We start from the raw sequence: 27128 nt of genomic DNA on the forward strand, positions 1-27128 counted from the left end.
GGAAAAGCTGTGAAAATATATTCATCTCTATAATAACTACATTGTTCTACTTTAAACGTTTTTAAAAGACAATTCATTGGTACAATCCATATTCATATATATTTCATATTATTTTAATAGAAATAGACCTCGATGGATCAGTGATATGATTCCTGAATTAAATCTGGGCTCGATTCCCTTGATAGATAAGATACTGAAGGAAATCTCAGTAATATCTATTTCAATGTGGTATATTCATTTCATACACAGCCGTGAATAAGGTTGTTCAATCACATGTGACATTATGATTCCTGATCCGGAGAAAGTAAATCTAGATCATAAGTCAGGTATCTTTAAGAGAAATGTGGTTTAATTTAACGTATCTTTAATTGACTGTAGCCCATTGGTTAACATGGAAGAATAAATGTGGTTTACTTCAGGGTCTCTTTAACTGACTGTAGCCTATTGGTTAACATGGAAGACTAAATGTGGTTTACTTCAGGGTGTCTTTAATTGACTGTTGCCTATTGGTTAACATGGAAGACTAAATGTGGGTTACTTCAGGGTGTTCTTAACTGACTGTTCTCTATTGGTTAACATGGAAGACTAAATGTGGATTGTTTCAGTGCATATTTGGTTAATTGTAGACCATTGGTTAACATGGAGAACAGTGAATCTGTGAATTCAGTTTGCTTTCCCTCACTTGATAAAACAAATGGTGCCCAAATTTTGGGGCTACAGGTGCATTATAGGAGTGATGGTCAAATTCCACGATTCAGCCAGGGGAAATAACTGAGAATTTGAGGTTGATATAGTTGATTAGCTATCTTCCATCATCAGTAGAAATTTCGAAAAGGGCTTGTGTAGAAAGCCTTGGTTTACTTTAAAACAAAAATAAACATTCAGCATGCTTTATTTACACGAATGAAAACAATATTAAACAGAAGTGTTGCAGCAAATAAAAATAGCTGATTCTTTGTTTTATTTATAGTAAGGATAGTTAAAAATATCAAACATTAGTCAAGTATCCATTCATATGAGCTGTTGCGTAGATTTAAACATGTAGCTAATAACTTTAAAACGTTGTTCTGTGATATTGTAATTGTTTTCTTGTAGACACAAGAAATATTACTACTATAAGGGAACAATTATTCGTCTATTTTCTTTCATTCACCAGAATGTAGCACCACGAATATCCAAATTTACCCTGACTTACTGGAAAACGTTTTCCCTGAAAGCAAACTGTGCGAAGTACAACAATATTAATGTTTTATTTAGAATGATATTCTGTGAAGCAGTAATTGTGAACATGAAACTAATTCTGAGTTTTTATATTAAACATCTAAAAAATTTTTACGTTGTCCGAAAATAAATGATTTGGAATTCATTTAATAGAATTTATAAAAGAAGACGAAAAAACCGTCAAATTGGGTAATACTTATTTCCTTTTTCTCCCCAAAATATCCATTGTGAGGAAATACATTAAAGTTGTTATAGGCTTCTTTATTACAATTACGACTACAATAAGATCATTACCGTTTTATTCAGGTGTTAATTTGCCCCGATATGGCCAGGTGGTTAAAGTGCTCGACTCGTAATCTGAAGGTCGCGGGTTCGAATCCCGGTCGCACCAAACATGCTCGCCTTTCAGTCGTGGAGACGTTATATGTTACGGTCAATCCCACTATTCGTTGATAAAAGAGCATCCCAAAAGATGGCGGTGGGTGGTGATGACTAGCTGCCTTCCCTCTAGTCCTACACTGCAAAATTAGGGACAGCTCGTGTAGCTTTAAGCGAAATTCAAAAATAAACAAATAAATAATTGTTAAGTACATTACTGTAAATACGTCACGTTTTGTTACTACCCAATGAGACAAGATATATCATTCTAATTATCACACCGTTAACTTTAAGAACAAGATATCTTGGATTATCAGTGAGTTGATACGATTTATCTTCCTGAGTGAACCACAACAAGCGACAGTTCTGTATAGAGGGTATAATAGAGGATTTTAATATACAAGTGATTCTATTACTAGTCAAATATTGTTAGTTTATTCTTTAAAAACGTTTGGTTTTAGGAATGATCAAAATGTTTAAACCACGTCGTCAGATGATTAAGACATGTAACTCTTTATTTATTCTATTAGTTTGTTTCGCTACGGAAGTCAAAGGTATGTGCTATTGATAACCATATATCTGTGCTTTTTTTAATAACTCACAAGAACACAGGGTTCTAATACAACGCACACTCTCAACATCATTGTTTAGTTTAACCTTTATAATGTAAATTAAAACTGTGCTTGTAAGTATCACCAGTCACTAAAGTACATTCCGTTTTGTTTAAAAGCTTCATTCTAATCGTAATGTTGATATTTAAAATATTTCGAAATTCTCTTTTACAGTTTCAGAATAGTTACGTATCTTTTCGCACCTCATTGTTTTAGTTTGAAGTGTCAGTATCAAATGTCCATACAAACTGTTGGTTCACAGTGTCCACAGAAATTATGCTGGTTTTAATTGTAAAAAAAAAACTTTAAAGGTTAGAATCGTTCTTTAAAATGTTGTAAGATTTAAATGCTTAATACAACATTAATTATTCCAAATGTTCAGAAATTGTCTTTCATTACAAGTGCATTTATAATGCTCTAGGCGGTTGTAATATGATTGGTTTTGTTTGTTTTGAATTCTGCGCAAAGCTACACGAGGGCTATCTGAGGTAGTCGTTTCCTAAGTTTGCAGTGTAAGATCAGATGGAAGGCAGCTAGTCATTACCACCCACCGCAAACTCTTGGGCTATTCTTTTACCAACGAATAGTGGGATTGATCATCACATTATAACGCCCCTACGGCTGAAATGGCGAGCATGTTTGGTGTGACGGGGATTCGAACCCGTGATCCTAGGATTAGAAGTCGAATGCCTAAACCAGCTGGCCATGCAGTTGTGTGTAAATAGAATGAAATATAAATCACCACCTCAGTGATTGAAGTTGTAGTTTGACTCTCAAGATATTTATATAATACACACAACTGAAAAAAAGATATGCTGTTGTAATAATATAATCTTTTTAATAAATTTTAGGAGAGGAGAAGAAATTAATTCGTTCAATAATTTAATCAAATATTTTGGAAAATTTTAAAATACTTCAAGTTTCGTTAAAAACGCAAAAAAAAAGAAAATATGACGTGTGAGATGGTTACGACATATATGGTATTACTTTGTGAGAAGTTCACCATAAATTACTGTGATAAAGAGTTAGGTGTGTATGTAAATAGTCCGGAGAATAAAGGCTCAGCTGCTGTATGACTTCAGAGTGCAAAGAGCAAGTGCTGGTGACTGGCTGTTCGCTTTCTCTCCAGTCAGCAGGTTTAAAGTAGGGGCGGCTACGCTTGAATCTTGGAGCCTTGACATCACCCTTTAGCTCACGTATTGCATACTATCAGATATCATAGCATTTCATAAGCCAAGTTGTAAATAAGGGAACAGCCCACATATGCATATTTAGTGAATCAGAACTAGTTGGCACATAAGAAAACTTTTAATCCAAACCATGTACTAGAATGCAAAACGTTTCGTCCAGTTGCTTTAGATAATATTTCATCAATTATTTATGGTTCATTGAAATTTTCTAACGCTATGAAATTGGTCGGTTTGTTTTGAATTTCGCGTATCTGGACTAGCCGTCCGTAATTTTGCAGTGTAAGAATAGATAGAAGGCAGCTAGTTATCACCACCCACTGCCAACTGTTGGACCACTCTTTTACCAATGAATAGTGGGATTAACCATAACACTGTAATACCCCCATGACTGAAAGGGGAGCAGGTTTGGTGTGACAGGGATTCGAACCAACGACCCTGAGATTATGAGTGGAATGCCTTATCCACCTGGGCATGCCGGGCCAGATTATAGTTAATGAAGCATTTGGAATAAACTCCCTTCCACAGATATAAAAGTGAAAATTTTTGAAAATTTATATTTATAACCAAAATTTTACTTTTGTGTTAATGGTTGAAAAAGTTTAATGGCTCGCAGTTAAAAACCGAATATACGATACTGAATGTAATATGTATGTATTATAGAGACCGAACATAAAGTTTAAACCTAGAAATGTGAATAATTTTCAGGGTCATTTATAGTAATAAGACAAAGTAACTTTAGCCATGCATACATTAAACAACAGAAAACTAGTGAACTCTTAATGTCTTAACTATATGATATATTTATTCCTTCCCACACTATTTAATTCCGGAAGGTTACTAAGGTGATAATTTTAATTTTGAAATATGCGACTAGACTATGTAACAAAATGTTTACTTTTTCTTGTTCCTGGGCAGAAAGTGTTACTTCCGAATTGCTTATGCCTAAATTAAATAGAAAAGACCTATTTTTCTCTTCAAACTTTGCTTTTGTGACATGGGTAATGAAATGTTCAAGTTTCACCATTTTCCAGAACATTTCAGTTAGATTCAGTACTGAGTAGCTGATAGAGAATTTTCTCGAACTTACGTGAATTTTCAAGAACATTCTACAGTAATATATATATAGGGGCTCACCACTTCAGTTTAGTTCTAGCTGCCTAAGTGAACACATAGACCTAACTGATTTTATCAGAGATGGAATCAAGAAGCTGCAAGCATTCTCCAGACATATTCTGCTATGTATGTGGCCAATTTATCAAGACAAGAGCGAAAACGTACTCTGTGAAAGAGGAATATAACAGCGTCAAGACCTTGCTAGAAGCCTTGAAGTATGATGAGTATGGCTGAGAGGTTATCGGAGACTTCAAAATGGTGGCATTCCTGATGGGTCTTCTAGGAGGCTTTACCAAGTGTCCCTGTTATCTTTGCCTTTGGGACAGCAGGGACAGTGCAGAGCACTATAACAGGAAGCAGTGGCCACAACGGACCGAGTTCTTTGTGGGCAGGCACAATGTCAAGTGTGAGCCACTGATGGACCTCCAGAAGGTGTTGTTCCCACCATTGCACATAAAATTGGATCTTATGAAACAATTTGTCACAGCTCTTGATAAGGAGTCTGCAGCTTTCAAGTATCTTCGAGACTTCTTCCCTAAGTTGTCTGAGGCAAAGATCAAAGCTGGTGTCTTCGTTGGACCACAAATAAAGAAGATCCTGGAGTGCTCAAAATTCCCCAAGAAGCTCAGTAGGAAGGAAAAAATCTTGGGGCAGCTTTGTCGCAGTGGTTCGGGGCCAAAAATTATGTGAAACTGGTTGAGGCTCTGATGAAGAACTGTGGCAAAATGGGCTGCAGAATGTCCCTGAAAGTCCATATCCTGGACGCTCATCTTGATAAATTCAAGGAGCATACTCAGAGGAGCAAGGCGAGCGCTTCCACCAAGATATACTGGAGTTTGAACGCCGCTTCCAAGGAGCGTGTAATAAAAACATGATGGGGGACACTATATGGGGCTGATACGTGGAAGTGATTTACATTACAGTCGCAAATCTCGAAAAACTACTCATTTCTAAACATTTTTGTATAACTTTAGTATAAATACATGTAAATATTGACTTATATGTTGTTTTATTCAGACCTTATGTAAATGAAAATGTGAAAATGTGCCCGTTTTTACATACAAAATAGGTTAATTTCTAAATTTCATCATCCAGGTCACAAAAGTAAAGTTTGAAGGGAATAATGGCCATTTTCTGTACTTTTGCAACATAAGCAATTAAGAAATAACACATACTATCCAGGAACAAAATTTGTGTTACATTGTGTTATTTGTATTACATAGTGTTATTTGTGTTACATAGTGTTATTTCTAAAATAAATATTACTTTATTTTGCAGCAAGTGTGCTAGTATTGCAATAGCTTAATTCAAAGCATAATTTAAAGAGTTGTCCCCGCTATTACAGCGGTAAGTTTACGGATTTACAACGCTAAAATCAGGGGTTCGATTCCCCTCGGACGAGCTCAGCAGATACCCCGATGTGGCTGTGCTATAAGAAAACACACAATTTAAAGAGTAAAAAAATATATTTTAAAATAAAAGAGAAACGAATAAGAGAAATTACCATAAATAAAGTTGTGGACAATGTTGTATAAAAACTTGTCATAACGAGCAAGTTGATATAATTAACATAAAAAACTTACCATACTAAACTTTTCATATATTTTTTAAGGAGGTTTCTGTGGATTACTTTCAGGTAGAAAGAAATAAAAACACACTCATTTAGTTAAATTTCTGTAAATGATGGTAATAAATATTGTCTCATAAAAACTGTTGGTAGAATTATATAAGCCTTTTAGATATACATGGCTGTTTAATTAAAATTTTCAAAGGAGGTAAGATTTAGATTATAAAGTGCGAGTGTTAAATTTAGTATCTTTAGAAGCGATAATTTATCGCAGGTTTGTTTATGTAGTTCTTTAAAAGTCGTATATTGTTTACTTTACTAATGGATTATTGTTATATTGTTGCTTTATGTTACTTGAACTTTCTATTTTTCTCATTGTGTCAATGAGTATTGTTACTTCATAATATCTTGTTGTTTGTAGAACATTTTAGGCGTCAGTCGGTATATATATATATATATATATATGCGGCCAAGTTAGGTAATGTAAGTTACATTAGTGAAAGTAATAGTAGGTAAAAGTGAAGTTAGACTGTCTGTCAGTTTACCCATAAGGGGTAATTTTTGAAGTGTTTCACAGCTTGTATTGTAAATACAGAGAAGAGAAGAATAAATTGTTTTGTCAAAGTTGTTCTAAAGTAATGAATCTGTGGACGTTATGGAAAAATAAGAAAATATCTAAAAATCTGGATACAATTGTGATAATAATAGTGTAACTGAATTATCTATCCTTGTTACAATTAAAACTATCTGGCAATAATGCACAAACATAGCCAACAACATGATTACAATCGACATTGAAGACGAGTTCTAAGGACATTGTGGAGTCTAAAAATGCTTGCTACAAACTTCTTGTTATTAAATTCAGTGTTATATTTCATGAACAACAGTACTGTTCAAATGCTGGTCGTAGTTTAGTGTTTAGTAAACTGACTGGATCAAAGTTTCCATAGTTCGCGTTTCATTGCCACAAAACATTCACACTTTGGATAATGTGGCTTCAGCTGTGTTGTTAGAAAAATGTTAAAATCACATTCTTACACATTACAGTGGACCAAGAGTCGGTTATAATATTGTTGGTTAGCCACCATCCCTGTGGTTTATTAGACAGGGACAGATAACTTGTTTGCTCTTGTGTAGCTTTGCGCGAATATCCTAAACTATTATAATACCACTTGTCAGGGTACGGTTTTAAGGATATTGACTACGTTATATCTTTAGGCAAGACTGTATGAACACTTAACATGTCACATTTCCAAACACATAGTCGTAAGGTAGCTACTATACAGCGAGTGCAGACGAGGTTTAAAATGCTCACTACTTCTCTAGGCACAGATGTAATATTACTTACTACATGGCCAGATACAAGTGTAAGATATCTGCTATAGAACATGTGCAGACGAGGTTTTAAAATACGTACCACATGTCTAACCACAGTTGTGAGGTACTCACACATGTGTAACCACGGTTGAAAGGCACTCGCTACATGTCTAGACACTTAATACATGACTGCGCATGTTTATGAGGATAGTTGCCATACAACATGTTCAGACACGGTTTTTTTATTACTCACTACTTTTCCAAACACAGTTTTAGGTTACTTACTACATAGTTAGACAATATATTCAAGGATGATTTTAAGAGTGCTGACAGTACTGTTTATCACACACCTATGTAAGAACATGAAGCATGATACACGACTTTATCAAATGCCATCCAGATTTTGAACATTAAGTTTTGGTATAAAACTTAGTAGTTAAGATACGGCATTTTGGTGCTGAATGTGATACTTAATGTATCTTTTTATGAAAACACACAAAACCGTTTGAATGAAAACGCTTAAGTCTCTCACATTCATTGAAAGCGATAGGGAATTGATATTGTGTAAATAAAATATAATCTGTCCAAGCATAATCAACAATCTCATATTTTTCGTAAACATTCTAGTAAATATGCACATTCGTTTCTATTACCACTAACGCAAATGATAATAAGTTAGAAAGCAAACATTATTTGTGAGGTTTGGGTTCCTAAAAATATATATTTAGAATCATGTCCAAAAGTTATATATGTATTTTTTTTCAAATCCACACCATAGATATATTTACTTAAAATCAAACTAAATATAACAATAACTCGACACTTTAAATACACTAAAATTATATACCGAAGATGAATTTTGATTGGAGAATGAATTATTTATTTCATTATATCAACTTCCCGGCATGGTGAGGTGGTTAAGGCATTCGATTCGCAATCGGAGGGTCGAGGGTTCGAATCCCCGTCACACCAAATATGATCACACTTTTAGCCATGGTGCATTATAATGTGACAATCAATCCCCCTCTTTGTTAGTAAAAGAGACGCCCAAATTACAGCGGCGAGTGGTGATGAATAGCTGCCTTCCTTATAGTCTTACAGTGTTAAATTAGGGACAGCTAGCGCAGATAGCCCTCGTGTAGTTTTGCGCGAAAAAAAATTAGTCTTTTGAGGAAGTATGTGGCGCCATATATAAATAAAATTTACATTAACGTACGTCAAAAATAATAAATGCTCAATAATACGTGATAGAAGAGGTCGTTTACTTTCAATTAACATGTCACGTATTCCATATGATGACTTCAGAAATTTTGGATGAGATTGGACCAGAGACCAAAAAGTAATTAGATAACGGACAAACAGACAGATGCACAGATTTTTGTTCTTATATATATATATATACAATATAGTGAATTTGGTATGTTTGACATAGCTGTGACTTCACCAATTCAGGACCAAGGTTTAATATAAGGCATCGATCATTCATTCGTATGGACAAGGTATGGGGAGTTATCATTGACTGTTATACATCCCTGAGAATAATAATACCTTGTCTTCAATAATCTGTTCGATATGTTGTGTATGTGTGAACGTGATCTGCTGATAATATATGTGCAATTAAAGTAAATCAGATGTTTATTATAAAAATAGGAATAAAACGTAATTCATTCGTTTTAAAAAGTTCAAATTACAGCAATGGTTCTTACGTTTTAGTTGCTAAATCCTACATTATTATTCTTATTTAGGAAAAAACTATTATTGTATTACTTATTAAGTGATTTCCGTCTGCTCATTTTAAGTTATTACAAGATTTCTCTCTTGTCAGAAATCCAATGCTACAAGCCCCCCAATAGTACAGCGGTATGTCTGCGGATTTACAACGCTAAAATCAGGGGTTCGATTCCCCTCGGTGATTCTCCCCAGGCTGAGCAGATAGCCCGATGTGGCTTTGCTATAAGAAAAACACACACAATGCTATAAATTGATCTAATGTTTTCTATCAAGACCCAGAATCGGGCCGTTTGATTTGATCTGAACTTGAATGAATTACATTCATGTTCACATCTACCCAACTTTTTCTTTTCGAGACAGGTCCCGACCTTTCCTTCTTTCCACTGCTACCTTTGCCTCCACCCAAAAGACCATTTAGTGAGACATTCCCCACCCAAAAAGTCAAGAATAATAACGATAATTAATTTATTAAAATAATAATAATAATAAAAAAAAAACACCACTTAATCCTAATAACAATCCACGAAAGGGGACGAAGAGGAACTACAAAGTTCCTGAACACCCCAGTTGGAGAGAGAACTCTTCGGATTTCTCTCTCTCTAAACTGAACCCCTGCCACGTTAGTTTAGTTTAGTTTATCGTACACAAAACTTGTTATAAAAGAGTCAAAATGTTTAGGTTACATATTCCTTGGGTTCTAATAATGTTCGATCTTATTTCAACTTGCAGTATCAGTGGCTGATATCTTGTTGTTGATTTAATCTATATAAAAAATATATTCTATGAGTTGGACAGTTTTCAAGTATCTTAACACGCTTACGATTAATGTGATTTCTCACTTCAAATATATATAATTTTACATATATGTTGTTCGGAGCGAACATCGTGGGCATGACGCGGTAATTAGTTAACTCAAAGATGAATAAGTTACTTATTTTCATTATTTACAATTACACTATAAAATTAATTATAATTTGTAATGTATTTATATTTATCATAAAAATATATTTAACAAAATATCTTATGGCAATAGCGTATATGATTTCAACAAATCATTGCTGTTACAAGAAGCCTATGTCAAACTGCTATTCAGATTAAAACAAAACCTACAGGCACGACTTGAAACGAATAAAACAAGGACATTTTTGGCATATTATGTCTCACAATTACTCTATAATCTAAAAACACAGTTTGACTTGTTTTGAAATTCGCGCAAAGCTACTCGAGGGCTATCTGCACTAGCCATCCCTAATTTAGCAGTGTAAGACTAGAGGGAACCAGCTAGACATCATCACCAACCGCCAAATCCTGGGCTACTCTTTTAGCAGGGAATATTGGGGCTGACTGTCACATTATAACGCCCTCACGGCTGAAAGGGACAGCATGTTTGGTGTGACGGGGATTCGAACCCGCGATCATGAGATTACGATTCGAGTGCCCTAACCATCAAAAGAGACAAACCAAAGGGAAAGCACATAATCAATAACACACTTAGCGTTCTCTTGGGATTGTCTAACTCAATAGTATAATGGTATAATCACATTACATTACAACGCCCACTAGAGTGAAATATCAAGTATGTTAGGTAACGAGACTCGAACCTGTGACTCATAACTTGTAAGTCGAGTGCCGTAATCATTAAACCAGATCTTATTGTTTTTACTCATTAAATTGTTCATAAATAGCGTTAATTAATACGCTAATAGCCATACCAATAATAAACTCATCCCTGGCCACCAAATTAATTAGGAGAAAAGATATAAACCCGTAGAAGATAAGTTTTCTTCGATATATTTTCAACAAATTTTGAAAAAAAAAAAAAAAGTTAAGAGCAAAACTGGGCTTTTTCACCAGTCTTATAAATTGGAATTATTACTGTTTCTTTATTTTAACTGGAAATGCAGTGGTATTACACCTTTACTAAATCTTAAATTAACAACATGTTTTAACGGTTTTGATAAAATAAAATACATACATGATGTATGTGCATGAGAAGATATTAAGTTTGTTTATTTCCGTAGCTCCATTATTACTTTTAAGTGTATTTACAATACGTTCCATCTACTTAGTAGAAACAGGTTGTTAAAAAAACAATACGTTAAGAGATTCATTTTTGTTTACTCGAATTCCCTCACAGTGGTATGTTTACGAAATCACACCGTTAGAAACCGGGTGTCGATAGCACATTGTGTAGCTTTGTGTCTATTTCCAAACAATCAATCAATGTAGAAATGGATGTTCATTTTAATCTAGGTGATTGCCAAACTTTATCAATTAGTATTTAACAATTTTAAAATCCTATTCGAGATTTACGTGGAAATAAGGTTTCATTAAATGCAAGCAGCTCGAAATTCAGAGTTATTTATTTATTAATAACATTCAACATTTTCTTAGGACACTATTTACATAACTTTGGTTTTAATTTTCAATACTCAACTTCAGTCTTGTATTTAAAATAAATATAATTTTCTATATGTTCTCCACCTATCCTTAACTGTTTCTTCATGAAAACGTAATGATTTTGTTAAATCTTTGGCAGCCTAAGGTTCATATTACGAGCTGGGCATCAGTTTTTCTTCCCAAGTTCCAAGCAATCAGTGATATGTTTAATTATTAACAGAAAGAAATAAAAGAATAAATCAGGTGATTTTTTTTAATAACACTTATCGATGTCTTCCTTTTGTACTACATAGCTAAATACACTTAATACTGATGGTATTTCGTATTGTTTCAGTGAACAAAATTATTATAATGTGTATGATTATGGAATAATAGTCAGTAATGTGTGTATTAATAGCTGTTGATTGTCGTTTTAAGCATTTTAACAGGTTTAAAAGAAGTGATCTTAGCCAGACCAAGAATTCCAAGTGACCCTAGTACATTAAAAACACTTAAGTTAACCAAAATTATAATTAAGTTTAAGTAATAATTGGTATCATTGTATTTTAGAATTTTCTTATTTTTATGTATGTCAATGCTACCAATCAAAGTATGCATAATAAAACAACGAGAGATATAAAACTTGCACAGAAAGTGTTCTGTTTAAGGGGTAAATAAATTCAAAATTGAAAGTGATAAATATTTTTTTTTTATTTTTAGCTTTTGAAGTTCATATGTTATGCTGTGTTCAGCATACAGAGTGCATAATTCTTCTCACGATTCATGGCATGCACATGTTTCACTGGCGTGATGACAACAACAAACTGCAACATTAAGCGCCTGTATCTGACGTCATTTCAGTGTCCACTGACTGACAACATAACTGTATAGTGAAACAGATGACCCATACAGGCAGACTTCAGCCGCCTTTCGGGAAAATAAGGATAACTGGTTTAGTGTTAAACTGTGCCGGTAGGAGTGCTAGATTCAATTCCTTAAGGCAGTGGTTCCCAACTTTTTTTATGCCCCGCACCCCTAAAAAATTTTAATATGTTCTCGCACCCCTCACAGTAATTATTTATTTAAGAATAAATGTGAAGGTGGCCAAAACAAATGTTATCTCGCACATCCTGGAACGCGAGTACCCCTGGTTAGGAACCACTGCCTTAAGGGATCATTTTTTATATGCGTTTCATGCTTTGTCTATATTCTGAAGTTGACAGTTACTTAGATAAATATTTCTTCGTAAGATAAGAAGTATGTCCTTTTAATAGGCCCTGCAGTGGCACAGCGGCGTGTCTGCGCATTTCCCCCAATAAAAACCAGGTTTCGATACCTGTAGCAGGCAGAGCATAGATAACTCATTCTGTAGCTTTGTGCTTGACTCTAAACAAACAAACAAATCTTTTGAAAGATTTATTGCACGAGGTAACTATTGTGCACAAAACTAGTTTTTCTTCTGTCACAAAAATCTGTGACATTCGATGATTTATGAGTTACCTGGTTTAATATAATTTTATCTTTCGTATTTACGTTCAGAGTGAAAGGCTGAGACAAGAAAATCGTTATCAAAATGCGCTGTTTTTATTTGAAAGTATTAATATCGTATAATATTTAGTGCAGAAAAAAAACATTATCTTCTTATCAAGCAAGAATTTGATAACATTGCTATGAAATTATCACCTCACGAATAATTACGATCTCGACAGAAGTTACCTGGCATTATCTTGTTTTCACCCATACGGTAATAGGATTTAGACAAATATCAGATTTATAACATTTTCAGATATTCACAGAATATTTTTTTTTAATACAAGGGTGCAGCTACATGCAAATATGTTACTACTGTATAAAGGAAATTCGGACCAATATCTCATGTTGTAATACAAGGTGGGTGAACTACGAGGTGAGTTTTAACCATAGCCAGACATTTTGGTAAACGTTAAAATAATTTCAGTATCTATTCACACATACACGTATGGCCCGGAATGGCCAGGTGGTTAGGGAGCTCGACTTCTAATTTTAGGGTCGCGGGTTTTAATCTCTATCGCGCCAAACATGCTCGCCCTTTCAGCCGTGGGGGCGTAATAATGTGACGGTTCTTCCCACTATTCATTGTTAAAAGAGTTTTCCAACAGTTGGCGGTTAGTAGTGATACACGTATATTGTACTAGCTGTAGACATTTGTTTCATTATAAATACAGTAAAGTTTTGTCATATTTAAAAACTCTGCTGATCAAAGCGATGTTCTTCCATGAATAATAATAATAAAAAAAGAAAACAGATGTTTTGTGAAAATAAAGACCTTGAATGAACACAAAACAAACCTATTACCGCATTTAAGTTTACATATATTGATGTGATATTCAGTACTTTGATTTATAATAGTAACGTTGTGAGATTCACAATAAACAGCAGAATTATGGGTTGTTAAACAAAGCAGTAGAAGGAAACAGAAGAGAAGTAGTAACGAATTTCATAAAGACCTGACTGACTTTTCTCAAAGTTCTGTTTCAACACCGACTTACAGATATTTAAACAGGAGAAAGAGTTCTTACGTAAGATAAGAGAAAAAATGAAGATGTCTTATACTCAACACTAGGAACAAACGTCACTGGTGCTACACCCTGCAGAATGTTTCCTTTAAGCTGAGTGGCCACACAAACACCAATCAAGTTTTGCAAACTTAATTATTCTAGTCACGAAATATTCTTACTACAGATGAGTAGTCTCAACATGTTGATGGCTTTAATGACTGTGATAGTTGATAGGCTTAAAGCGCAAATAGCTACCTAGTAGCATTGCAGGGCGTTCTAATGATCCAACAGGATTGATGGTATAAAAGTATCACCACCCCCAAGAATAAAGCTAGTAGCACATTTCTTTGATATTGGCGCAAATGAAAAAATCATTATTTACACGGATTGAAGAAATTAAAAGAAACATTTTGCTGCAGTTCTAAGTTTATATTTAGACACTTCCAGAAAAATTAAAATAAACCCCAAACCTATACTCACTTGTACAAGTGTTTGTGCTACTTCTTAACATAAAGGCTCGGTTCCCCTCGGTGGGCTGAGCAGATAGCTCGATGTGGCTTTGCTATAAGAAAAACACCCAAACACACATTTAACATAAATACTACCTAGCTTGGGAACCAATAATGCAGAATAGGAAACAGTTGAAGACTACAAAAGCATTATATTTTTGAAAAGTATTAAATTACTTTTTCCACACCTTGCTGAACTTCTCTCATGATATAAAATATGTATCAATGGCAAAATGCTAGATATTCAGAAATAAATTCAGTTTGTAAGAAAGCCACACAGTGAGGTCCTTCTGAGCTGTTATTTTCAAGTTCAGTTATAAAAATCGTGGCTGAAAAGTTTTCACTATTATTAAATATACTCATGTGACACTTGTTTCGAATACTAAACACAATAATCAGTGATGACGAAAAAACCCACTTGTAGAGAAAAATATATACGTAGAAACGGCTCGTTTGGGTTGAAAAAATTTTGTGAACCTGACGATGACCGAAAAAGGTCGAAACGTTGTTCGCTTCTCTACATAAAAATTTTCTCAACCCAAACTAAGCACAATTCTAGTGCATTTGTATAGAGGTTGAAAATGTTATACGAAACTTGCGCTTCTCTATACCATTACAGTCTTGCTGATATGATAGTAATAACCCTGAGTCACTCGGCAACATAAGTATTTATTGCAGAATGCTGACGTAAGACTGTCTTGTCCAAAGCACAATAACCATCTTAGAAACTTTCCCGTAAGCCATTTGTCATGCCATAATGACAGCTTCCAAGTGCCTATTTCATCAGTTTAATTGCACAGAAATTCATGGATGCCGCACCCAATAACTTACTGACATCTCATTGTTTGTAATAGCATGAATATCGATTTCAGGCTCCAGTTGATTGCAGTTTGTATCAGTTTAAGGAGAGTTATAGCTTATCGCTTACATTGGTGAATCCATCCCACGTGATCTTTATGCTCCTGTACTGTAAATCTTTATACGTATTTATAATAGCATACGTATGTTAATCATGTTAAAAAAAGCCTTAAATACTGATGATAAGACATCATATGTAAATTATCAACATTATTTCTTCAAATACAGATATTACATCGCACGTAGATTACTCACGTTACAACTTAAACACAGATATGATAACACATGGGGATTAGTAACGTAAAATATTCAGGGACAGATAGATATAAAAAGAATCGTATGTTAATTACGTGACATTTTCAAAGTTCCTCCCATTGGCTAATCAGTCTCATTGCTTACGGTACTAATACTCGGGTAGCTTTGTTCGTATTAACAATTAAATATTTTCAAAGCCACATATTAAAACATGAGCACATTAATCATGCCACATCTTCAAAGACAGATAGACAACAGCATTGTATTTATCAAGTTCCATCCTGAAGTGGGTTATACACGTAAAGACTAATGATGTTAGAAAGAAAGGAGAAAATAGAAACAGGTTCTACAAAAGGCAAAAAATAAATATGTTTAACGTTTATGATAAAGCTATCAACAGCTGCCCTTAATTCGGACCACTGACCAGAGAGAAGGTAGCCAGCCAACAATGTTACGGTTAAGAAGTGACTGTTACACTTATAATGCACTAATAGCTTATGTACGAGGAATATTTTGTATTGTACAGATTTATACCAAGACTGCTAGCTCAAATTCCAAGCTCTACCATAAAACCAATCTACACCACACTATTTAGTTTAGGTATGATTCTGTTTATTATCAAAGGATAGCTAATCCTAAGTTCCCTTTCTTCACTGGCTCTTCTAACGATTTTCAACTGCAAATAACATACACTGGAAGAACAATGAAAGACTCAGTAAAGAGTATATCTCCTCCACTCGCCGTTCATCATATCTGCCTCACACAAAATAAGAAATTTTACCCTCGTGTCTGTCTTTATTACTGGAACAACAACAGACAATATATTATATTATAGATCATTTTTCACTGAGTTATAAGGCAACAATAGTGTGAAAAATCAGTTCCCATGTTTTTTTTTTTTTGGTTTTAATAACCTTAAACTTTCACCAGCTAAGCATTTCTAATTTGGGTCATTCTAGAAGTTTATACCAAATTTTGTCCAAACCTATCGAGTCATGTTTCATAAATCTTAGTGACAAACACAAAAAGCAGAAACATAACCCTCGAAATAAACAAATAGGTGATAAATAGTGGAATTAACTGTCACATTTATAACCCCCAACAATAAAAGTGTGTCGCGTGTTCAGTGCAACACTGAACGTGAGAATTTCGATTCACAATCTGCTGCACTACCCATCAGGCCATTTTTAGCCTCATGCAGAAAATATAAATAACATAATTGTTAGACAAATAATAAAAACAGTACAGATGAGATTAGTTCATCAATGTAATATATAGTTGGTAATAACCTTTCTCACTGATCCTGGCTTTACTATTTGTTTTGATAAATTAGTAATAACATTGTACATAACAACTAAGGTATACTAAATATGACTTTTAACGTATCTCTCTAAAGTTCTGAAAGACACTGATATCCATTTAAGGTATCTATATTTATTGTTTTTTCGTGGCACTTCGAAAAATAAACTAGCTTCTATGATTATAACTTATGTTTAACTAGATTCATCATATGTTGAAAAAATATATAACAACATCGTAACTAACAGTTAATATTTAAATTAATATAATATAATATATATTTAATATATGTTTAATATAAAAGTGTTCTTGTTAGTGTATAAGATAGTTGTAGAACGGAAAGTTCTTAAATATCTCAACAAAAAACGACTGATCCATGTACAATTTATCTTCTTTCAAGATAGTGCGTTACTAACGGGTTTAGTGTCTTTATCATCTAACCAAATATAAATTCATAAATCTGATGACAACCCCACTTCACACTTGGACTAATAAACTTGTAAGTGAATAGTATTGAATGAGACTGTTGATAGGTAGGTATTTGTTTACACAGGCTGATTACTAAGCTTAGTTGAGACTTGTATCAAACCACGTTTTGTCGTTAGCTACCGAACACCTGGAGATGCCTTTTAGAACAACAATATAAACCTGGCGAACAACAATGACATAAACTAATACACAGTGTTCGCTATGTTTATAAGTATTCTATATTCAAAGAAGAAGTGAACATACGAGATGACCACAACTAGTTTTTTAGTTAACAATAAAATATTCATGATACACTTATTTGTAGGAACATAATATTTTAATTTTCTATTTATTCGTGCTCTTACATATAACATTATATATCGTGCCAGTAGTTGAAACTATCGTTACTTGGTGAAACTGCATAGTTACAGAATTGAGGAAAACAAAGACAATTTTACGTTTCATAAATATTTCATTTATTACGACCATGGTTTTATCAGGTACCTGGAATATGAATACAATGTTTGAATGTATTGGTCTTTATTTACATAACGTCTACCGTTTCCTTCTCACACTTTCCAGTGGCTCAACGGTAAATCTGAAGGCTAAATCCTGGTTTCGATACCCGTGGTGAATGCAGTACAAATAGCTCATTGTGTAGTTTTTTTTGCTTGGCAACAAACAAACAAAAACAAATATAATCAGTGATGACGAGAAACCCACTTGTTGAGAAATTTATATGCAAAAACGGCTCGCTTGGGCTGAGAAAACACTTTTACATAGAAGAGCGAACAACGTTTCGACCTTCTTCGGTCATCGTCAGGTTCACAAACTTGGAATTTAATGGGGCCAGAACAATGGTGGCTTTAATTGAAAAATGCGACTGGTTGAAAATAAAGATATCTTTAATGTTACTTTACTATTTACATTTCATCTATATGTCGGGTTATTAATAGAATTCAAGGTTCAAAGAAGTAACTTTTTTCTTAGGCCATAATAATGAAAGAAATTACCAACGACACCACGTGTAGATTTGAGGACGAAAATACATTTTTAATACAACACAAAAGAATATAGAAATTCATGAAATAAAGTTTTCGGTGTTCTATATTAAATTAAAAAAACTAACAAAGTGTCACATTTTGAGTAAAAACTGTCTTTAAAGCCCAACCAAATTATCAGTACTCTCATCTTTAGATTGAATTTTATTGTTTTAAAAGAAAATCTTTCCACCTGCCTCACCCCTCCTTAGGCTTTGAAACTGCAAATATATTCTGGCATCATTAACAATATAGAAAACACGTTTTTGAAATGGGTATTCCAAGTTTTCCAACATTTCAACAACGCTTTAAAATGAAGGACTGTTTCCATAATATGGTGAGTTGGTTAGGGCGCTTGACTCGTAATCTGAGGGTCGTGGGTTCGAATCAAACATTCTGGTCCTTTCAGCGACAGGGGCGTTATGATGTGACTACAATCCAATCCCATGGTTTTGCGTGAAATTCAAAACAAACAAACAAACAAACCATAACATAAATAGCTAGTACCACAGGTATCCTGCTTGTTATCATGTTAAGTATTACAATATATCCACAGTGGACAAGATATCTGCTATTTCACGTAAAGTAGATATTTTTATAAAATGTTTATTTGTTGTATGGTCTAAGATTGAAATTCCCTCCCAGTGGTACAGGGGTGTGTCTGCGAAGTCACACTACGAGAAGCTAGCTTTCTAAACCCTTGGCGGAAAAAGCACAGATAGCTCTTTGTGTAGATTTGTGCATAATTTCAAACAAGCAAACAAATTTCGTCCTGTACAAGATCTTGTTACCTTAAGATTTTGGTATTTGTTTACAACAATGGAAATCAGATTAAGCACGACCAAGAATGGTACAAGAGGTTTCCAGAGCACTATGGGAATTAGAACGTTGTTGCTACGAAATTCTATTTAATTCAATACTTCTTGTTAGAAAAGAGTTATAAGGATAGTTACTGCACTATTTGTTCAAATAATGGACGTGTGATTAAGGTGTTGGACTGGATCTGAGGAAACGTGTTTCTTGTTCTATTGTTGTAAGAATACTCTACACTGTAAGACAATAGGTGCGTTATAAAAATGAGGTAAATTCTACTATTTGGCTAAGTTTAAGAATTTACAATTGACGCTTTTCACTACTTGGTTTACCCATAGTCAATCTATCACTGAAAACTAGGGATGGCTTGCACAGATAACTGTTGAGTGAATTTCAAAACAAAAGAATTCACGTTATATTTTTTAGGAGAGAAATGTCATCTGCAGTTAGTTATCTTTAAAAAAGTTTTTCTTCATATTTTCCTTTGAAAAAGTAAAAACTCGAATCTTCAGTAGCTTACGAATTACATAGGTTGAAGGATATTTAAATGTTCATATTTCCGTACTTCAGTTACGAAACAAGTACAACGTCATTTGAACAAAAACGGTTGTATGATAAGTGAATTATCATATCTTTAAAAGGAGAATAAACGAAAGGCGACAGTAGTTATCTGAAAATATTCATATCATATAAGGTTTTATTCAATAGAGCATTATACACATGAAATGCAATCAGATTAAAAATTGATAAAAAATATATTCATTTGACGTAAAATTAACAAGTTGACAAAATCTATGCAAAGTTATTTCGTTACACTTTCAAATTAATAACCATTCGATAAAGTTTTAGATAACAAGAAACAACGTCACCAATGTAATATTTAACGCTTTTTCTGACTAGGAACGTGGAAATATAGAATGAAACCCCTAAACTTTAATATTTTATGGCCGTTGTGTAGCTTTCCATCAAGAAAACAGTCAAAGAAACAGAGAAATAGGTTAAAATTCAATAACGTTAAACTGGATGAAGTAATCTTAAGTTATATTATAATTAAAATGTAGTACAAAGCATAGTTAAGAAAATCTGATGTCTCTTTAACATCCGAGAGAGAAATTAGGGTAAAATATTTTGAGGTTTATTGACACATCAATTAACATAGAATACACAAACTGCATAACTATAAATAGTTGTTTAGTTGAGAATATAATTTAGTAATCAAGTAATGAACACACATTCATTCAAATGTTTGTTTGTTTTGAATTTCGCGCAAAGCTACACGAGGGCTATCTGTGCTACATTCAATGTTAGCAGTAATTGCATTATTAAACGTTGTCAAATGAGTGGGAATGCCATCTAAAAAACTATTAACAAGAGAAGTGACGTCATGGTTCCACGAAGTGGTGGTACGACAGAGCATTTTGTTAGAAAACAGAATTGGATAATGACGTCAGCTACGAAAAGCACGCAATAATTAACGCATTAAAATAATCATTAATCTAATTAGTATATTGTTTATTTTATAATAATACTATTTTATCTTTCATAGTCCTGCTAAAGAACGAGGTGAGGCGGATGGTATTACTAAGAGCAGTGTTTGTGTAGGCAGATAGTGTTTCAAGAGCAGATAAGAGCAGGGTTTCTGAAGGCAGATAGTGTTTCAAGAGCAGATAAGAGCAGGGTTACGGCATATCTGCCTAAACATTTCAAATATTCTCACTTGAACTTCATAGTTTTAAATCTATACTTCAATTATATATTCTGATAATAAAATACCCATCAATCCCTGAACTATGGAGAAAGTATTGCATAATTCAAATGACATTCTGTTTGATTGGTGTTTACCTGAAGGAAATATTGCAAACATTCGTTTACATGTATTCACTCTGAAAAGGATGTTTACTTAAATATCTAAATATTAATAATAAATTACCTTTCATACATATGTAAAAACGGCTGGTTTGGGTTCAGAAAACGTTTCGCTCCTCCACTAGTGCTTTCTCTATCCATACCAGCTGTATTTAAATATATAATTTTCTAAACAAGAGGGTTTTCTCGTCATCACAAATTACCTTTCATATTTATCTTTATAAGATGATTTGTTTTGTTAATTGTTTAAAAGACCTATGCAAATGGTTTTCTTTATCCATTGCTATTGTAGAAAATTATAATCTTGCCTTTCTGTAGAAATGTTCATGAGATTTTGTGTAGAGGTTGTTTCTTATTGGTTTATAACTTTACCCAGAGAGTTGATTGGCTGCTACTAAATCTATTTGCATATAGATGTACTTCCAAAAAAGGGTAATAGTTCTACAAACTTTGATCTTAGGAGTAGGTGTAAATTAAAAAAGAAGTATACATCACTGATTTCAAAGTTCTGTTTCAACACCGACTTACAGATATTTAAACAGGAGAAAGAGTTCTTACGTAAGATAAGAGAAAAAATGAAGATGTCTTACACTCAACACTAGGAACAAACGTCACTGGTGCTACACTCTGCAGAATGTTTCCTTTAAGCTGAGTGGCCACACAAACACCAATCAAGTGTCGCAAACTTAATTATTCTAGTCGCGAGATATTCTCACTACAAATGAGTAGTCTCAACATGTTGATGGCTTTAATGACTGTGATAGTTGATAGGCCTAAAGCCCAAACAGCTACCTAGTATCATTGCAGAGCGTTCTAATGATCCAACAGGATTGATGGTATAAAAAATCGCACATCCACACACATTGCTTTGATACTGGTGCACATTAAAACATTTATTCTGCACGTGTATTCAAAAGATTAGAAGAAATATTACCCTGCAGTTCTAGAGTTCTTTTTAGACACTCTCTCCACCCCCCAAAAAAAAAACACACACACAAAAAACAACAAACTTAAACTCAGTTGTCTGTATAAGTACTTCATTAGTCTGGGAAACAATAACTCGGAATAGGAACCGACTCTTTCACAAAACAGTTTTAGTCTGTAATAACCACTGTAGGTTTGAAGAAAATCTGTAGGCATAAAGATAAAAGGACTTTTCCACACCTTGCTAAACTTGTCTTATGATATAAAGTAAGGAAAATACTAGATATTCAGAAATCAATTCAGTCTCTAAGAAGGCCACATTATGAAGTTCTTCTGAGATGTTATTTTCTAGCCGAGTTGAAAACTCACAACCCAGAAGTTATCACTATCATAAGAAAAAAAGACTTGTATTCACTTCTTTGAAAAACTAAGCACAATACTTGTGCAATTGCACAAACTTGAAAATGTTATATAAAACTTGAGCCTCTCCAAGTCATTACAATCTAAGCCACTAGGTTCAGTCATGCTGTGTTTGATGACAGTAACCCTGATTCTTGACAATTAAGCTGCAATGTAAGCTTTATTGTAAAGGGCTTATGTAATACTATCATGTCCAAAATACACCACTTCTCCCTCATGCTTTCCATAAGCCCTCTGTTATACGAGGACGACAGTTTCTCAGTGCCAATTTCGACGGACCAGTTGCATAGAAATTCTCAGATGCTGCATCCAGCAACTTGTTGACTGGTATGTTTTTATTTGTCATAGCATGAATACCAATTTCATTGTCCAGTTGCTTGAGGAATGTTTCCATTCAAAGGGAAGTTAACACTGATCTTGGTGAACCTATACCATGCAAGTCTTGTTTGCGATAGTAGGTCCTCTTTTTATTATGTTTCATGCTGTTGCCTGGAACGCGTGGGCGGCTTTTACTACCGAACTTCTTGCTCTCACACTGCAAATCTTCATAAGTAGTTATGACAACATTCTATATCAATCATGTGACGCCATGAAAGATTTATATAAAGCTAGTTTATTGTTTGGCCCAAGACTGAAAACCCAATTATTGTATCTAAGTGTTCGAGTGACTATACTACTCACAGGAGCCCCCTAGTAGCACAGCAGGTGGCAACGGATATCAAAACCCGGTTTCCAGCGGTGTGAGTTCATAGACACCGTTTGTGCTACTAGGGGGCTCCTGTCAATGGTATAGACGCTCGAACACTTAGATGCAATGATTGGGGTTTCACTCAATCAGCCTCATGAACTAAATCTATTAACAAAACTTAACAAATAATAGATAGGAAATTACGTTCTAGGATCAGTTTTTCATGTTTATAGCCAATCATTTATAGTAAACTTGTAAAATCATTTGTTAAAGGCAAAAAAATCTTTATTTTCCTATTAATCGTCCATCCAAGCATATAAGCCTTGGTTAAACTGACGGTTCACTTTACTGTCGCTACAGTATCTATTAACGTTGACGAAACGTATCATATAGCAGTCTCTAGGTTTCTTGCATAGACTGTCTTTCTATACGTTCGAGGGACAATTAACAAGAAAATAGATATTTTTTTGCCTTTAACAAAGTTAAATAAACTTCATCTTGCAAGTTTATTATAAATGATTGGCCATAAACATGAAAAACTGATTCTAGACCATAATTCCCTATCTAATATTTGTTAAGTTTTGTTAATAGATGCTAGAAAGATTTAGTTCATGGGTCTGATTGAGTGAAATGTATATATATATATACAAGTTGTGCACAAACTGAAATGTAGTACACTCATACAAATGTATACTTAAACAGCAGTAAGTCTACGTGTCTACAACTCTAAAATCAGGGGTTCGATTCCATTTGGTGGACTCAGCAGATAGCCCCATGTGGCTTTGCTATAAGAAGACACACACACTTATACAAAACTTAATTTAATCCTGACAATTCAGTATTTTATAATCTATGTAAGTTTCAGTTTGTGTTATTCATAAATACCAAAGGTTATCGATCTGTGAGCTGGACTTGGTCACCTGAATTTGCTCCTGGATGAATTTGGAGAACACAATCCCAGTTGTAAGATGTGTGATAGTATTATTTATTTTCGTGTCTAAACAATTACGTTCTAGAGAAATTAAACTATGTGTAAACAACAGTAGTTTTAAACTAGAAATATGTGACTCTAGGTCAAAAAGTAGTAACTTGAAACATAAGTTCTCAATGTACACGCAAATCGTGAGAAAGAGAACGATATGAAAGTGAGTTTTGTATCCTTGTGTAAAGTAAATTAACAAACACATTAATTTTAGTTACTTTTAAGTTAGTTACGTATAAAACTTATTCTTCACTAATTAAGTTTGTTTGTTTGAAGTTAAGCACAAAGTTACACAATAGTTGACTGTGTTCTGTATCTCAGGATAGCTGGTATGGGTATTAACACTTTTACTAATAACGTGTTTACCTGAAGATGACCTAAGAAGGTCGATTTGTTTTGTTTTGAATTTCGTGCAAAGCTACTTGAGGGCTATCTGAGCTAGTTGTCCGTAATTTAGCAGTGTAAGACTAGAGGGAAGGCAGCTAGTCATCACTACTCACCGCCAACTCTTGGGCTACTCTTTTGCCAACGAATAGTGGGACTAACTGTCACATTATAACGCCACCACCGCTGAAATGGCATGTTTGGTGTGACGGGGATTCGGACCCGCGACCCTCAGATTATGAGTCGAGTACCTTAACACCTGGCCATGCCGGGTCTAAGAAGGTGGAAACATTGTTCTCTGCTTTATTAGTAAAAGTGTAGATAAAAAAGATACGTTTTTACTTTAAGTGGGTTTCCCGTCATCACGATTCACTGTGCTCTGCCCACCACGGGTATCCGAACCGACTTCTGATGTTGTAGGTTTGCAGACATATCGTATTTTTTGTTCAACTTGGGGTATTATGACGAGTAACATATGGCCTAGCTAATTAATGAGTGAATAACTTCTGTATAATTATTATTAATGCTATAGATGTAGCTACACTTTACCCTCCAATTTCGATTTCATTCATTTAAAATGCACGATTTTTTTTGGACGGACATTTTTTCACTTTAATGTGTTTTTGATTAGATACCATAATATTTTTATCAATTCATACCAACAAACTGAGTAAGTAAGAAAATGTTATGTTCGATAGTAACAAACCACCACCTTTATAATTCTTGTTTGTTATTCTGAACACACGTATAATTTACAGAGCCAACCAGATTTTTTAAATAAATATATGGTTGCAGTTCTTACCCTCTAAAAACAGTATTAATAACTTCCTCTGTGGTAACACCGTAAAAACTACACTCATCGACCATTATATTAAGTATATCTTCTTTATAAACTAAATAGCCAAACAACGAAACATGTGACTGCAACTCAATAAAAAAAATCATGCAGACATGGTCAAGAGGTTCAGTTGTTGTTCCACCACACATTATAGGTCAAGAGGTTGAGTTGTTGTTCCACCACACATTATAGGTCAAGAGGTTGAGTTGTTGTTCCACCACACATTATAGGTCAAGAGGTTGAGTTGTTGTTCCACCACACATTATAGGTCAAGAGGTTCAGTTGTTGTTCCACCACACATTATAGGTCAAGAGGTTCAGTTGTTGTTCCACCACACATTATAGGTCAAGAGGTCCAGTTGTTGTTCCATCACACATTATAATGGGGAAGATGTGTAATCTAAGCGACTTTGACGGTAGAATGATTGTTGTTGCCAGACGTGGTGGTTCCAGCATATCAGAAACTGACGACCTCTTGAGATTTTTACACACTACAGTCTCTAGAGTTTACAGACAATGGATTGAAAAACAAAAAACTTCCAGTGAGCGGCAGACTATGGGTGAAAACACCTTCTTAATGACAGAAGTCAGAGGAGAGCTGACAAGAAGGGCACAAACACTCAAATAACCAGTGGGGTGCAGAAGGACATCTCTGAATGCACAACGCGTCGAATCTTGAAGCGGATGGGTTACAGCAGTAAAAGACCTCGCATGGTTCCACTCTTGTCAGCTAAGCACAGGAAGATGAAGTTACAGATGACATGTGATCTCCAAAACTGGATGATTGAAGATTGTTAGCGTCGTCTGGTCTGATGAATCTCCATTACTGCTGCGACATAGAGGTGATAGGGTAAGAATTCTGCATGAACAGCATGAATCCATGGATCCATCGTGCCTTGTGTCAACGGTACAGGCTGGTGGTGATGATGTAGTGGTGTGAAAATGTTTTCTTGGCACATATTAGACCCATTAATACCAACTGAGCATCATTGGAATGCCACAGCGTATCTGAGTATTGTTGTATTCCTTTACGACCACTGTCTACCTGTTTTCCAATGGCTTCTTCCAACAGGATAATGCACCATATCACGAAGCACGCATCATCTCAAGATGGTTCCACGAACATGACAGTGACTTCAATGTACTACAGTGGCCTGCACAGCCACCAGATCTCAATCCAATGGAGAACCTTTGGGATAAGTTAGAAAGAAAGACATGCACTCTGAATGTGTGGCAGTGAACTTGCAGGAACTGCGTGAAGCACTCGAGTCAACATGGACCAAAATACCTAAGGAATATTTACAGCATCTTGTTGAATCCATGACTCGAAAACTTCAAGCTGTTCTGGAGGCAAAAGGGGGTCCTACCCGGTACTAGATAGGTGTACTTAATAAAGTGGTCAATGAGTGTAGATTAACAGTTTCTTGTAATCACCCGAATGCAGACGGTACAACCTTATCAAACGTTCGAATAGCAAAACAACAACAACAAAAGAAACACACACAAATAGTCTACCTTTACTCTTCGATGAGGGTTTAGTAACTATTTAAGACCGATAACTCACGTGACTTTTTTGTGCACGCATGCGCAAAATATTTGACCAGAATTGAGCGATTTTTGTTGAATTACTTTACACATGTGACTCATATTTTGATCTCATTTAACAACTAATTTTAGGTTGTGAAGATCCATCAGTACAAAAAATTTAAAATATCCATAAAAGTTATATATGCTTTTCTGC

General features: G+C 34.4%; 1 protein-coding gene across 3 annotated transcripts in view; it reads left to right on the plus strand.

The window, feature by feature from the left end:
- The first annotated feature begins 1921 nt into the window (after nucleotides 1-1921).
- Nucleotides 1922-27128, plus strand: part of LOC143237640 (uncharacterized) — an 88196-nt gene continuing 62989 nt past the window's right edge. For all 3 annotated transcript variants that reach the window (XM_076477129.1, XM_076477127.1, XM_076477128.1), the window contains exon 1: nucleotides 1922-2153. In XM_076477129.1, coding sequence (XP_076333244.1) covers nucleotides 2063-2153 — 91 coding nt within the window. In that variant the 5' untranslated portion in view covers nucleotides 1922-2062. The remainder of the gene's footprint in view (nucleotides 2154-27128) is intronic.

The sequence above is a fragment of the Tachypleus tridentatus genome, chromosome 13 (assembly GCF_004210375.1).
Source record: "Tachypleus tridentatus isolate NWPU-2018 chromosome 13, ASM421037v1, whole genome shotgun sequence".
NCBI classification, from domain to species: Eukaryota; Metazoa; Arthropoda; class Merostomata; order Xiphosura; family Limulidae; genus Tachypleus; species Tachypleus tridentatus.